Source organism: Balaenoptera musculus, chromosome 8 (genome assembly GCF_009873245.2).
Source record: "Balaenoptera musculus isolate JJ_BM4_2016_0621 chromosome 8, mBalMus1.pri.v3, whole genome shotgun sequence".
NCBI classification, from domain to species: Eukaryota; Metazoa; Chordata; class Mammalia; order Artiodactyla; family Balaenopteridae; genus Balaenoptera; species Balaenoptera musculus.
In genome coordinates this window covers 107904928-107919488 of record NC_045792.1, presented here as the reverse complement: position 1 = coordinate 107919488, position 14561 = coordinate 107904928, and the positions used below count along the sequence as shown (strand labels likewise).

General features: G+C 51.2%; 1 protein-coding gene across 1 annotated transcript; it reads right to left on the bottom strand.

Moving 5' to 3' along the window:
• Window positions 1–1736: 1736 nt before the first annotated feature.
• On the bottom strand, window positions 1737–14561 carry LOC118899419 (tumor necrosis factor receptor superfamily member 26-like). Its single transcript, XM_036861131.1, has 10 exons — window positions 14444–14561; window positions 13251–13338; window positions 12230–12358; window positions 10845–10959; window positions 9288–9367; window positions 4455–4553; window positions 4055–4093; window positions 3918–3943; window positions 2771–3070; window positions 1737–2020 (listed from the first exon to the last, which is right to left on the bottom strand). The coding sequence occupies exons 1-10, from the start codon at window positions 14495–14497 to the stop codon at window positions 1916–1918; spliced, it is 1035 nt and encodes a 344-aa protein (XP_036717026.1). The 5' UTR covers window positions 14498–14561; the 3' UTR covers window positions 1737–1915.

Genomic DNA, 14561 nt, shown 5'->3' with positions numbered 1-14561 from the left:
ATGTGGGATCTATTTCCCCAGTAAGGGATCGAACCCAGGCCCCCTGCATCGGGAGCATGGAGTCTTAGCCACTGGACCACCAGGGAAGTCCCAACTAGGAAGATTTAGCCTAAACAAATAAACGAGAAGATTTGTTAACAAAAATAACAAAAAAAAGGTTAACAAATAAAAAAAGAAAATGAAGAATTTAGACTACTTACCATCACAGGAAACGTCCTTCAAAAAATACTTTTGTTCACATTCCTGCAGAGAGAAGAGAATAAAATGGGTCCAGGAGCAGAAACCTGTGCGGCCTCTTAGAGGAATTCTACTGAAATAGAACCAGAACCTGGTTTCTTGCGGGAGCCGTGGGTGGGGGCCGGTGGGCCCCTATGAATGTGAGAAGACCCCTGAGTCAGCCCGTGGGGAGTCCCCCCCCCGTCCCCCCCATGGGTAGCAGGGAGCTCACAGCCCAGCGTGTCCTCTGGGTCACACTCCCCCAGGACATGGCCTGGGCGTGCGGGCGACACCGTGCTGTCACGGCTGCCCTTGCTTGGGCGGGCGGGGGTCCCTGCTGCTCTGCATGTGCTCCTGACTCTTCCCAGACCCCGGCCCTGCTCCTTCTCCCCTGGGGGGTGCGGATAACAGCTGAACGATGTCACCTGGCGGTGACCTGCTCTCTGGATAAGACAATGGAGAGGACACAGGTCTACAGACATGCACTGTGGACAAATATTAGTGACTTATCCACACAGCCTCCTAGTTCAGGGAAATCCGAGCATGGACAGGACACCAGACAGATGAAAGCTGACCACCCGTCTGAAGGAGCTGCCACGAGCACGGGGTTCTCCCTGGATGAAGCCAGGCGTTCCTCAAGATGCCGGGGCCTGAGGCCAGGAGCTTGACCACATGGTTCAAATCTCAGCTCTGCCTCTGCCCATGGCCGGCAAGGACTCACCGCTCTGTCCCATGGCTGGTTAAAAGGGTACGAACAGCTGCCCTGTTACAGCACAGCCCCGGAGGGACACCCAGGGACCAGAACGTCACCCTGACCTGACCCTCGGCAGGGGCCCCAACTTCTGCATTTTATTCGTCTCGGGAGCCCTGGAGAATCCGACAAAAGTCACAGGCCGGCTCCCTGAAATGATGCATAAGGGCACACAACCCATGGAACCTACAGTCTCCGGACTTCTCAAGCCCTGTGGCTGTGCAAGGGTGGCCCAGGGGTCCACGATCTCCTCCCAGTCTCCCCTTTCTTCAACCCCTGACCTTGCCCTGCCTTAGGGTTCCTCACCACTCAGCAACCCTGGCCCTCCCTCCCGGGGCCACTTAGTGGGTGTCTGATCATTCGTCAAACCCCATTCAGGTGTCACCCACTCGGGAAAGCCCCCAGCAGCCCCACAGCGGAGGATGGGAACCGTCGCTTCCTGCTGTGCACGGCTGGACACGGCCCACCCGGGGACCATCCCACCCATCTCGGGATCCGTCCCACACCCTGCCCCTGCAGCCCCGTGTTCTCCAGATGCCAAGCCCAGCACCCAGGAGGTGCTTGGCCCAGCTCTGCTGACAGCGCAGGAGGCTGCAGGGTCCAGCACCAGTGGGCTGTGCCTCCTCGGTCCTGCTGTTTCCCAGCCCCGGGGCCCAGCGAGGACACACGCTGAGCCTCTGCCCCGCCTTGGTGCCACGGTCCCCTTGTTACCGAGCCCAAGCTCGCCCTGCTCACCGCACACAGGCCAATAAGTCAGAGACGAGGTGTTGAGACAAAGAATACGACTTTATTCGGAAAGCCGGCAGACCGAGAAGATGGCAGACTTATGTCTCAAAATAACCACCTTATCAGGGTCTGGATTCCAGTTTCTTTTATAGAATCAGACAGGGAAGTAAAGTAAAAAGGCAGAATAGAGAGGGAGAGGCGGTGGGGAAGTAAAGAGGACCATCAGTCTTGCAAATCATCTCCTGGAATGACCATCCTTGAGGAGGGGATGCATGAATTTCTTCTTTCTTGCAGCCATTCACAGGTGGGCAGGGTCAGATTGTCTTCCTGTGAGATGAACAGAGGCACTTTAGTTTAACTTTCAGGCAGAGGGGCAGGGTTCCCTGAGGCAGGCCATTATGTATGATTATAGTAACAAAAGCAATGAAAAGCAAAGGCTAAAGTCAAAGAAACAGATCCAACATGGAGTCAGAATTGGCTCTTCCCTGTTACACCCTCAGACAGCAGGTAGGGTTGGGGAAGGTTATGGGTTGAATTGTGTCCCTGCAAAGGTTCAGAAGTCCTCCCAGTACCTGTGACCATGACCGTATTTGGAAACAGCGTTGTTGCTCACGATAAAGTTAAGATGAGGTCACTAGGGTGGCCTCTAATCCAATATGACTGGGGTCCTTATAAAAAGGGGAAATTTGGAGAGCGACTCACACACAGGGAGAAGGCCACGTGAAGATGAAGGCAGAGATGGGGGGATGCTTCTCCAAGCCAAGGAACCTCACAGATTGCCGGAAACCACCAGAAGCTGGGAGAGGCCTGGACCAGATTCTCCCTCAGAGCCCTCGGAGGGAAGTGACCCTGCCGACACCTTGATCTCCGACTTCCAGCCTCCAGAACCATGAGACAATAAAAGTCTGATGTTTAAACACCCCCCTCCCTGCCTCTGGGCTGTGGGACTTTGTTATATCAGCCTCAGGAAACTCAGACAAGAACTCCGCAAGAGCACCACACAGAGCCCTGCACGCAGCAAGCGCTCAGCGAGCAGGGCCTTGGTCATCATTCAGACCCTCCCAACGGTCCACTTACCTGCTCCAGGCTGCGGAGGGAAGGGGACACCTCTGCTTGGCCTGGGGGCCTGGGGGCCTCGGGAGCTTGAGTCTGTTGTAGTGTCTGCTCTGGGGCTGCTGGACTTCCTTTGGCCCCCAGCTCCTGTAGCTCAAAGATTTCCCCAGCGTCCTTGGAGGGCCCCAGGCGGGTCCTGGCCTTGGGCGCCAGGGCTGAGTCCTCCACCTCCGACAGCGGCCTGGTCTCCACACCAGGGGCTGGTTGGCCCCTCTCAAGGTCAATGGGCATCTGCATCTCCTTGGGCTGGCTGCTTCTAGGTGACTACGGAACAAAGTCATTTCTTCTGGTGACAGGAGCCTGCAGGACAGGCCCTTCCCAAGCCACTTTTAGGGAAAGAAATGCCAACTGTCTGATAGGTAAGCAAGGCCTGTGCAGTTTTAGAGAGGAACACTGCACGGGGTCAGGTCCCTGCTCTGCCACCGACTCCTTGGGGGATCCCAAGAGAAGCCTGTGGTGGGTTGAATGGTGGGCACCCAAGGATATATCCACATCCTAATCCCTAGTACTTGTGAATGGGACCTATTTAGAAATAGGGTCTCTTCAGCCGAGGTCATACTGGATAAAAGTGGGACCGGTATCCTATGACTAGTGCCCTTAAAAGGAGAGAGATTCAGAGACACACGGGGAGAGGCTGTGTCAAGACAGCAGAAACTGGAGTGACGCGCCCATAAGCCAAAGAGCGCCAAGCAAGTCCAGCCCCAACCAGGGGAAGCAAGGAAAGACACGCCCCTAGAGCTCCGAGGGGACCAAACCCGCCAACCCCTTGATTTCGGATCTCTGGCCTCCAGAACTGTGGGACAGTAAGCTCCTAATGTTTTAAGCCCCCCGTCTATGGGGATCTGTCTCAGCAGCCCTGGGATATGATTATAGTAACAAAAAGAAAAGAACAACCTTTTCTTTTTGAACAAAAGAAACAAAAGAAAGCCTTTTGTCCCCTGTGCCTCAGTAGAATTTATGTCTTCCAGCACACATGTTCCAGGGCTCTGCTAAGGTGGGCGCAGACACCACTGCACAGGCTAAGTGTGGACGCAGTGGGGAAGGCCTGGGGCTGCCCCCCACCCCTCCCCCTCCTGGGGCTTCCCTGGACAAATCCCAGGGTGATACTTACAGGGCTGCCTGGCTCCTTTGGATTTTCTGCAAATCAAAAAGAAGAGACAGAACTGAAAACAATTGATATTAACTATTACAGCGACTTCTGTGGGGAGAGGAAATGCCTTGAATTCACAGTCAAGAAAGTGGACTTACGTTTCACAAAACCGACAACCGACTGGAAAAACCACGCAGCTGGGAAAACACAGGAGGGGCACTTACTTGGTAAGCTTCCCTAGCACCCAGGGACCGCCTCCTCCAAGACCCTCTGGCTGGAGCTGCACCCGTGTCTCCTGGCTTCCCGGCCCCCGGCACCCTGGACACCCGTCCCCAGCAGCTGCCTGCGATTCTGGTCTCAAGCCCTGCACGTCGGGGAGCACGCAGCAGGCGGCTCTGAGCTCAGACACACGCGGGGCCCCCCGAGATGGAAAGCGAACAGAGCTGTGTTCAAACGAGAGGCTCCCGTCAGGAACCACTGACCCCAGGCCCCCGTTTCTGAGCTCCTGACGCTCTTGCTGACCCGGTTTCCTCAAGGATCAACGTGACTCTGATTTACCTCTTCTTCTATAGTGGCGAAAGGTGGCGATGATGATGGCCGTGGCGATGGAAAGGCCCATAGCCACAGCAAGGGGGATCCACAACCACTTTAGGTTTCCTGCAAGGAGGCAAAACGGAGAATGCTGTCGCAGGGTCAGGCACGCTCACCTCATCCAAGTGACGTGCTGCTCTCGGGCGTGGTGGCAGCACCGCCGTTCTCCAGGCCCCGAAGTGCTCTCTCGATGACTGTCGCCACGAACCTCCCCAGCAGGAGGCACGACAGGCTCAGACAGGACCTGGGCTCAGAGGCCCTGGGCTATTGCTCACGTCCTTGGAAGCAGCAGGAGGTCTGACCTGCCAGCAGAGCAGCAAGAGGCCCTGGCATCCTGGGATGGGGCTCAGGTGTGAGTGGTCGCAGCTGCAGGATTTACTCCTGGGTCAGCAGCAGGCAGAGCCCGGAGGAGGCTGGGAGGAGGGGGTGGATGGCCAGTCCTCATGGCAGTAGGGCCGGGCCACGCTGGCCCAAGGGACAGGGCAGGGTCCACCCTGGGGAGACCTCTGGCGTGACCACTGGGGTGTCTCCGTCTCGCCCTGCTAAGCTCCCAGCGCCAACAGGAGCCGTGGAGGCACAGACACGGGGGGGGGGGGGCGGGCCCTTCAGAGCCATGGATGCTCGGCCACCTGATGCAATCTGTCACCAAGGACAGAGGAGGAAGGAGCGAGTCTTTCATGTGGTGCCACTGTTCTGCTTAAAGGCTCTTCTTTATTCTCTGATCAGGCCCTTCCTCATTCTGCCTTCTGCTCTGGTGTTATAATAGCCTTCAAAAGTGTTTGTGGGTTATAGAGGGAACCCACCTCGACATAATAAAGACCATATACGAGAAACCCACAGCAAACATCATACTCAATGCTGAGAAGCTGAAAGCACTTCCTCTAAGATCAGGAACAAGACAAGGATGTCCACTCTCACCACTATTATTCAACATAGTCTTGGAAGTCCTAGCCACGGCAATCAGAGAAGAAAAAGAAATAAAAGGAATAAAAACTGGAAAAGAAGAAATAAAACTGTCACTGTTTGCAGATGACATGATACTATACATAGAAAACCCTAAAGATGCTACCAGAAAACTACTAGAGCTCATCAATGAATTTGGTAAAGTTGCAGGATACAAAATAAATATACCGAAATCTCTTGCATTCCTATACACCAACAATGAAAGATCAGAAAGAGAAATCAAGGAAACAATCCCATTTACCATCACATCTAAAAGAATAAAGTACCTAGGAATAAGGAGGCAAAAGACCTGTATTCAGAAAACTATAAGATGCTGATGAAAGAAATCAAAGACGGCACAAACAGATGGACAGATATACCATGTTCTTGGATTGGAAGAATCAATATTGTGAAAATGATTATACTACCCAAAGCAATCTACAGATTCAATGCAATCCCTATCAAATTACCAGTGGCATTTTTCACAGAACTAGAAGAAAAATTTTTGCAATGTATATGGAAACACGAAAGACCCCGAATAGCCAAAGTAATCTTGAGAAAGAAAAATGGAGCTGGAGGAATCAGGCTTCCTGACTTCAGACTATACCACAAAACTATAGTATTCAAGACAGTACGGTACTGGCACAAAAACAGAATTATAGATCAATGGAACAGGATTGAAAGTGCAGAGAAAAACCGACGCACCTATGGTCACCTAATCTATGGCAAAGGAGCCAAGAATATACAATGGAGAAAAGATAGCCTCTTCAGTAAGTGGTGCTGGGAAAACTGGACAGCTACACGTAAAAGAATGAGAGTAGAAAACTCTCTAATACCATACACAAAAATAAACTCAAAATGGATTAAAGACCTAAATGTAAGGCCAGATACTATAAAACCCTTAGAGGAAAACACAGGCAGAACACTCTTTGACATACATCACAGTAAGATCTTTTCTGAGCCACCTCCTACAGTAATGAAAATAAAAACAAAAATAAACAAATGGGACCTAATTAAACTGAAAAGCTTTTGCCCAGCAAAGGAAACCATAAACAAAACACAAAGACAACCCTCAGAATGGGAGAAAATATTTGCAGACGAAGCAACTGCCAAGGGATTAATCTCCAAAATATACAAATAGTTCATGCAGCTCAATATCAAAAAACTAACAACCCAATCGAAGAATGGGCAGAAGATCTAAATAGACATTTCTCCAAAGAAGACATACAGGTGGCTAAAAAGCATATGAAAAGATGCTCAACATCACTAATTATTAGAGAAATGCAAATCAGAACTACAATGAGCTATCACCTCATACCGGTCAGAATGGCCATCATCAAAAAATTCTACAAACAGTAAGTGCTGGAGAGGGTGTGCAGAAAAGGGAACCCTCCTACACTGTTGGTGGGAACGTAAACTGGTACAGCCATATTGGAGAACAGTATGGAGGTTCCTTAAAAAACTAAAAATAGAACTACCATACGATCCAGCAATCTCATTCCTGGGCATATATCTGAAGAAAACCATAATTCAAAAAGATACATGCAGCCCAGTGTTCGCTGCAGCACTATTTACAATAGCCAGGACATGGAAACAACCTAAATGTCCATCAACAGATGAATGGATAAAGAAGATGTGGTATATATACAATGGAATATTACTCAGCCATAAAAGAGAATGAAATAATGCAACTTGCAGCAACATGGATGGATTTAGAGATTGTCATACTGAGTGAAGTAAGTCAGACAGAGAAGGACAAATATCATATGATATCACTCATATGTGGAATCTATAAAAAGGGTACAAATGAACTTATGTACAAAACAGAAACAGAGTTACAGATGCAGAAATCAAACTTATGGTTACCAGGGGTAAGGGGGGGAGGGATAAACTGGAAGATTGGGATTGACACATACACACTACTATATATAAAATAGATAACTAATAAGGACCTACTGTATAGCACAGGGAACTCTACTCAATACTCTGTAATGCCCTATATGGGAAAAGAATCTAAAAAAGAGTGGATATATGTATATGCATAACTGATTCACTTTGCTGTACACCTGAAACTAACACATTGTAAACCAACTGTACTCCAGTAAAAATTTAAAGAAAAAAGGTCCTTGCATGTTATTTAAAACATAAGAAAACTGACAAGCTGATTCTTAAATCTCAGTGGATGTGCTGAGTCCAAGGGTGGCCTGACGACCTTGTGGAAGGAGGCAAGGGGGACTTCAGCTCCAACATCAAGGCTGGCAGGAAAGTGGCACTGGCCCCAGAACAGACAGATAGGAAGCCCAGATGGACACGGCGCTCAGTTATGACCAAGTAACACTGAGGGCGGGGGAGGGATCGTCTTCAAAACACAAAACGGGGTAGTCGATATGTGCAGTGGGAAAACATACACTGAACCTAGACCCCTACCTCACACCTCGCAAAACACCAATTCCAGGTTCATGTAGAGTGAAAAAGAGAAAGGTAAGACCACGAAGCTGCTGGCAGGTCACATAACAGAATACTTTCTCCGGGTGAGCAGAGATTTCTCACCCTGGAGAGGAAGAGCACCAACCATAGCGGAAAACAGCCACAAACTTGATCTCATTAAAATGAAGGACCGGGGCTTCCCTGGTGGCGCAGTGGTTAAGAATCCGCTTGCCAATGCAGGGGACACGGGTTCGAGCCCTGGTCCCGGAAGATCCCACATGCCGAGGAGCAGCTGGGCCCGTGAGCCACAATTACTGAGCCTGCGCGTCTGGAGCCTGTGCTCCGCAACAAGAAAGGCCGCGATGGTGAGAGGCCCGCGCACCGCGATGAAGAGTGGCCCCCACTTGCCACAACTGGAGAAAGCCCTCGCACAGAAACGAAGACCCAACACAGCCATAAATAAACAAATAAATAAAATTTAAAAGAAATAAGCAAAAACATTCTTTAAAAAAAAAAAAAAAATGAAGGTCCTCTGTCCACAAGAGACCCCATAAAGTGAGTAAAAAGGCACCCTCGGGGGCAGAGGTGGGTGCAGATATCCAATACAAAGGGCTTGTATCCCAAGCTTATAAATAATTACCAATGTTTATAAATAATCATCAAAAATAAGAAAATGAAAACCCCAGACAACCGAATATAAAAATGGGCAAGACATCTTCAGTGACCTGGATGGACCTAGAGATGATCACATGAAGTGAAGTAAGTCAGAGAGAGAATGACAAATACCGCATGAAATCACTTACCTGTGGAATCTAAAAATACGACACAAATGAACATGTTTAGTAAACAGAGGCAGACTCACAGACGTAGAAAACAAACTTATGGTTACCAAAGGGTAAGGGGGGATGAGGGGGGGATAAATTAGGAGTTTGGGATTAACAGATACACACTACTATATATAAAATAGACCAACAAAAAGGTCCTACTGTATAGCACAGGGAACTATATTCAGTATCCTGGGATAAACCATAATGGAAAAGAATCTGAAAAAGAATATGTGTATGTATATATATATATATGTATATATATATAAAACTGAATCACTTTGTGTACACCAGAAACTAACATAATATTGTAAATCAATAATAAAAAAAAGAATAGTGCCTGAGCCAACACGGCCCCAACATGGGGACAAGGATGGCAGAGCCACAGCTTGTCCCCAAGGATTCTATTTGTTTACTCAAGACAGGAGTGTATGAACGGTGACCCATGGGCCAAATCCCGCCCACTGCCCACTGCTATAAATAAAGTTTTATTCACACACAGCCAAGCAACAGCAGCAGAGCTGAGTTGTGACAACAGGGACCTTAGGGCCCACAGAGCCTCAACTTTTTACTTTTATGGATTTAAGAGACAGAATCAGACCCTTACCAGCCTCTGGATGAATTTTTACGGCGCAAACTGTATCCCTTGTGGCGTTGCAGGGTTGAAGGATGGTGCTGTCTTCACACCTGAGAGGAAGAATAAAGAAACCCTGCGGATTACTTCTCCCCGCCCAGGCCCGGCCCAAAGCATCCTTCTTAAAACCCACCGGTCAGGGGTTAGAGGGACCGGCCCCGCGTCCTGTGCTGCCCCACCAGGCTTCAGGCCATCAGTGTCTGGCATTTCCCGGGCTATCTGGCCCAAATTGGCTCAATGAGAATAAAGCTTGGGGATTCTCTGATATATAGGGGATATATAGCCTCCCTCTGTCTCTGTTCCCGGATAGAGATGTGTGTGGCCATGAGGACTGGACCTGCTGTAGCCATATGTCTACCAAGAGGGAAGTCAGCCTAAAGATGAAGCTCACGGAGAAGGGGACAGGCAAGCAAGTCCAGAGAAGCCAGAGCCCTGATCAAACCAGACCTGAGGGCAGTCCTTACTTTGGACTTGTCCGGTTCCCGAGCCAACAGTTTAACATGGTCTGAGTTGTATTTAAGAGTCTACAAATGTGAGCAATTTTACAAGTGGCTTTACCACTGTAAATGTCTTCCCCAAAGTCCCCCCAAAATCTATGCCCACCCGAAACCACAGAATGCTACCTTATTTGGAAATGGGGTCTCTGCAGATGTAATCGTGTTAAGATGAGGTCATACTGGATCAGGGTGGGCCTGAATCAATGACCAGCATCCTTACAAGAAGGAAATTGTACGCAGGTAGAGAGAAGGCCACGTGAAGATGCAGACACACAAAGGGAGAAGACCACTTGGAGGCGGAAGCAGAGATTGAAGTGATGCGTCTACAAGCCAAGGAGCGCCAAGGACTGCCGGCAACATGGAAAGCTGAGGAAGCGAGGGAAATTCCTCCCTGAGAGTCTTCGGAGGGAGCACGGGCTGCTGACACCTTGATTTCGGACTTCTGGTCTCCAGAACCGTGAAAGAATACATTTCTGTTGTTTATTAAAAGCCACCCACTTGTGGTGCTTTGTTACAGCAGCCCCAGGAAACTCTTACCGTGACAGTGGGCATCCCACCCTGCCTCAGGGCGTGGTACTGCCGTCCTCTCTGCCTGTGGTTTTCTTTGCCTGGAGCTTCCTCCCTCCCTCCCTCACGGGGCCTCTGCTCTACAGACCTGTCTCTAGCATCCCCTCTGTCCCTCACGGGCTTGTCACTGTATAGGTGTTGGGACGGTCTCCACCATGGCTGGGGGCGCCAGGCCTGCCATATGACCTGCAGGCCACAGCGGGGCTCATGATCATACCTGAAGGAAGGAATGAGCACTGACTCCAGTCCGTCACCAGGTGGAAACATCCAGGTGACTTGTCTGACTTCATTTCAGGACACCTCTATGGGGCAGGTGCTACCATTAGCCCCATTTTACACACGGGAAAACGGAGGCTCCAGGAAGGGGGCGGAAGAATAAGTGGCCCAAAGCCAAACAGGCAGTGAATGGAGGAGGGGAACCCACGCCCAGGCCTGTTTGTTCAGCTCACACACCCCAGGCCAACACCTTTTGCACCGGAAGCAGCTCTCCGTGCAGTGCTTGGAGTCGCAGTAGAAGCTGCCCTGCTTGCACTGGCATAGCCGGTCGCTGGTTGGGAAGCATTCAGTCACCACCTCCTGATCTGCTGGAGGGAAGGCCGAGGGTCAGTCACCGGGGCCTGGACTCTGTCCTGCCCACGCCGGCCACGTCCAGGTTCACAGTCAAAGCCTCAGAATCTTCACCCCCCTCCTTCCCCAGCAGGGATGGAGACGGGGACCAGCCAGACCTCATCCCCTGCATCTGGAGTGTCTGTGGAGGGGCCCGTGGGTGCCCCAGCCGTCTGGGCTGGGGCACAGGGCCAACTGCTCAGGAACACCCCCAAATCATTCTGTCCATCTCGTCTGCCCCACGAAGAACAGAAGAGCTCTACTCGGTGTGGACAATGAAGGGTCTCTCCCAGCATCACGGGGGGATTCCGCCCTTTCGCCTGTGACGGGCTCGGTCAAGGGGCCACACCCCACATTTCACATCTACGGGGCTATTTCCACGGGGCCCACTGTCCACCCCCACGTGAATATCACACTGCTGAACTGTCTCTCTGTACAGAGTCCTAGTACTTGGGGGAGCCAGTGTGCTGTCTTGTTTTCCCCCTTTAGGAAAGAAGGAAGCTGTTTTGGCAACTGTCAGCATAGCCACTTTTATGAAATCTCCTATTGGGATAGTTTACTTTTTAAAAATAAAAATTGTATCTACTTAAGGTGTATGGCATGATAAGTTGATACGTTCTGTTGGGATTTTCATTGGGAATGCACTAAATCTAAGAACCATCCCTGGGAAAACTGATACTTTGAAAACACTGAGGGAGATCCCTATCTGTCCAGTGGTCAGGACGCGGCGCTGTCACTGCTGTGGCCCAGGTTCAGTTCCTGGTCAGGAACTAAGATTCTGCAAGTTACACCGTGCGGCCCAAAAAAACCCCAACAAAACGTTGAGCCTTCTTGCTTACTCTCTTGTGGTATTTCTCTCCATATTTAGATTTCCTTAAATGTTGTTTGTTCACTTACACATTTATGCATGCTTTGCTAGATTTATTCCAAAGAATCTTGTTTGTTTCGTTTTCTTTTGCTAATGCAAGTGGTATTTTTCAATTACATTTTAAAAAACAATGTCACCGATATACAGAGATTTAGAAGAACTTCTGTATATCGTCCTTACACATAGCAACTCTGAAATCCTAATGACCTGTAGGTTGATTCTTTAGCCAATACACACAGCGTCATGATAAAAACAAGCACTTTGTGATGCCTGCTCTGGCAGCCCCATCCCCGTGTTCCTCTGTGATCATTTCCTTTGGGGAGGTTCCCACAGGGCCAGTCGATGGGGGCACGTTGCCTGGACGGCAACCCACTCACCCTCCCGGCACTGGGAACACGGCACGCAGCTGCTCTCCTCACTGGGGTGGGCCCGGAAGGTTCCAGACTCGCACTCCCTGCACTCTCTGATGCTGTGGTCCTGGTCTATGTATTTGCTGACGTAGTGGCCTGTGGCAGGTGGTACACGGAGGGGAGGTGGGTGTCCAGGGCTGTCCTGCTCTGCCGCAGACCCCGCCTGGTCTCTGAGGTCTCTGCATGAGGAGGTCCCAAGGCACCTGGAGGCCAGACCACCTGCACAGTACCCACCCCTCTCCTTGGAACATTCTGGACTGATCCGAGGCCACAGGTGTCCCAGAAACCGGGGACCTGAATTGCCCCTTGGCTTTTACTGATGCCATGCAGTATGTGGATGTTGGGCAGAGGTCACGAGATTTCATGTTGGACCAACCGTGTCCCTTTCCTTCCTACATGTGGTTCATGTAGGTGTGCGTGTGAATGCATGGATGTGTGTGTATAACTGTATGTAGTGTGTGTACTGGTGGGTGTGCAGGCGTGTGTGGGGAGGATATGGGGCTGAGTGTCCAGGTTTTGGGCGTTTGGTCTCTGAACCAGGAGCCCGGAAGGCACACTTGCCTGGATAAAATGAGGCACGTGTGCAGGTGTGTGTGAGTGGATGATGCCCATGGTGATGGTACAGGTGTGTGGCTGGACCCTTAAAAGAGGAGGCCGTGAAGGGACTTTCATTGATCACGTGGGCACATCTGTCTGAGTGTGGATGGGGTGCGGGTGGGAAGGTGGGCGTGTCCAGCCTGGGCACGCATCCCCACTTCTGTCCTCCAAGCCCTGCTGAACTCACCTCACCCATCTCAAAACAAGCACACACCACTCTGTTCACACGAGAGCCCCCAAGGTGGGTGCAGAGGTGGGGCACTGGGCAGCTGCCCAGGAGAGGCCCTCCCACCCCACAGGCAGCCCCCAGCTCTGCTCAAAGGGACTGAGGCCTCCCTCCTCCCAGGCAGGGGTCTGCCCCGGAAGGCTCTGTAAGTGGTCCCAGACTCACCAGCCGGGCAGAGTTTGCTGGAGTGGCAAAGGCCGGTAACCTCATACTCGCCCGGTTTACACCGGGTCTCCCCGGTTGCCATGGTCACCTTCAATCAGAAAGAGAAGATTGGCATTATCAAAAGATACCTCTGCTCCTGATGGAAGCAGACACCGAGACCCCTGAACAAGGAGTGGCAGTCACCCGCCAACCCGGAGCACTGCCTCCCTCGTCGGGGTGGGCTTCCTCGGGGGAGCATCTCCGTGCTGTTCCACTCGCGATACACAGCAGTATTATTTGGGGGGAATATGTTCTTTAGTTCCCAAATGCATGTGGATTTGTTGACTACTTCGATGGTGGACGCCTATTTTATTTGCATGGTCAGAACTAGACCCTTTGTGGTAGTAATCCTCTGGAATTTAGTATTTGATTTTTTCTAGTCTATAGTTAATTTTTTCACCTGTTGCATATAGACTGTGTTAAGAAAGGATATTGTCTGGGCTTCCCTGGTGGCGCAGTGGTTGAGAATCTGCCTGCCGATGCAGGGGACACGGGTTCGAGCCCTGGTCTGGGAAGATCCCACGTGCCGCGGAGCAACTGGGCCCGTGAGCCACAACTACTAAGCCTGCGCGTCTGGAGCCTGTGCTCCGCAACAAGAGAGGCCGTGATAGTGAGAGGCCCGCGCACCGCGATGAAGAGTGGCTCCTGCTCGCCGCAACTAGAGAAAGCCCTCCCACAGAAACGAAGACCCAACGCAGCCATAAATAAATAAATAAATAAAATTTAAAAAAAAAAAAAAAAAAAAAAAAGGATATTGTCTATGGGTTGGGAACGGGGATCTGAGTGTGTATGTGTATCTGAACGTGTACATCTTTGTATTATATATTTGAATGTGCACACACACACACACACACACACACACACACTCAGCCCCCCCGCAGCCCCGCCCCTCCGCAGCCCCGCCCCTCCGCATGCCCCCCACCTCCTTCCACTGGGGCTCCCCGCGCTCAGTCACCAAGGATGTGCAGCGGGATCGGCCCCGCCTGGGCCTTTGGGTCCAGGAAACTTCCCGTTGCGACCTGCTCGGGATGGGAATCCGGATGCGGGATGTCCCGCCGCCCGCGTCATCCTCGTTCCGGACGCGCGCTCAGGCCACAGCCCCCTTACCGTTCTCAGAGTCCTCCCTCCCCGGAGACCCTCCGCCGCCGTCCCACCTGCGCCGCGAACAGCGGCAGCACCGCCAGGACAGCGCGCTCCCGGGGCACCATCGCGACGCCTCTGCGGACGAGCGGACAACTGCGGTCACACTTCCAAGCGTGGCTACCCGTCGAC

Coding starts and splice junctions, on each gene's coding strand:
- LOC118899419 (XM_036861131.1), bottom strand. CDS start 14,497: ATGGTGCCCCGGGAGCGCGCTGTCCTGGCGGTGCTGCCGCTGTTCGCG. Junction 4,094..4,454: donor TCGCCACTATAGAAGAAGAG/GTAAATCAGAGT, acceptor GTGTTTTCCCAG/CTGCGTGGTTTTTCCAGTCG. Junction 2,021..2,770: donor CCCTCCGCAGCCTGGAGCAG/GTAAGTGGACCG, acceptor TTCATCTCACAG/GAAGACAATCTGACCCTGCC.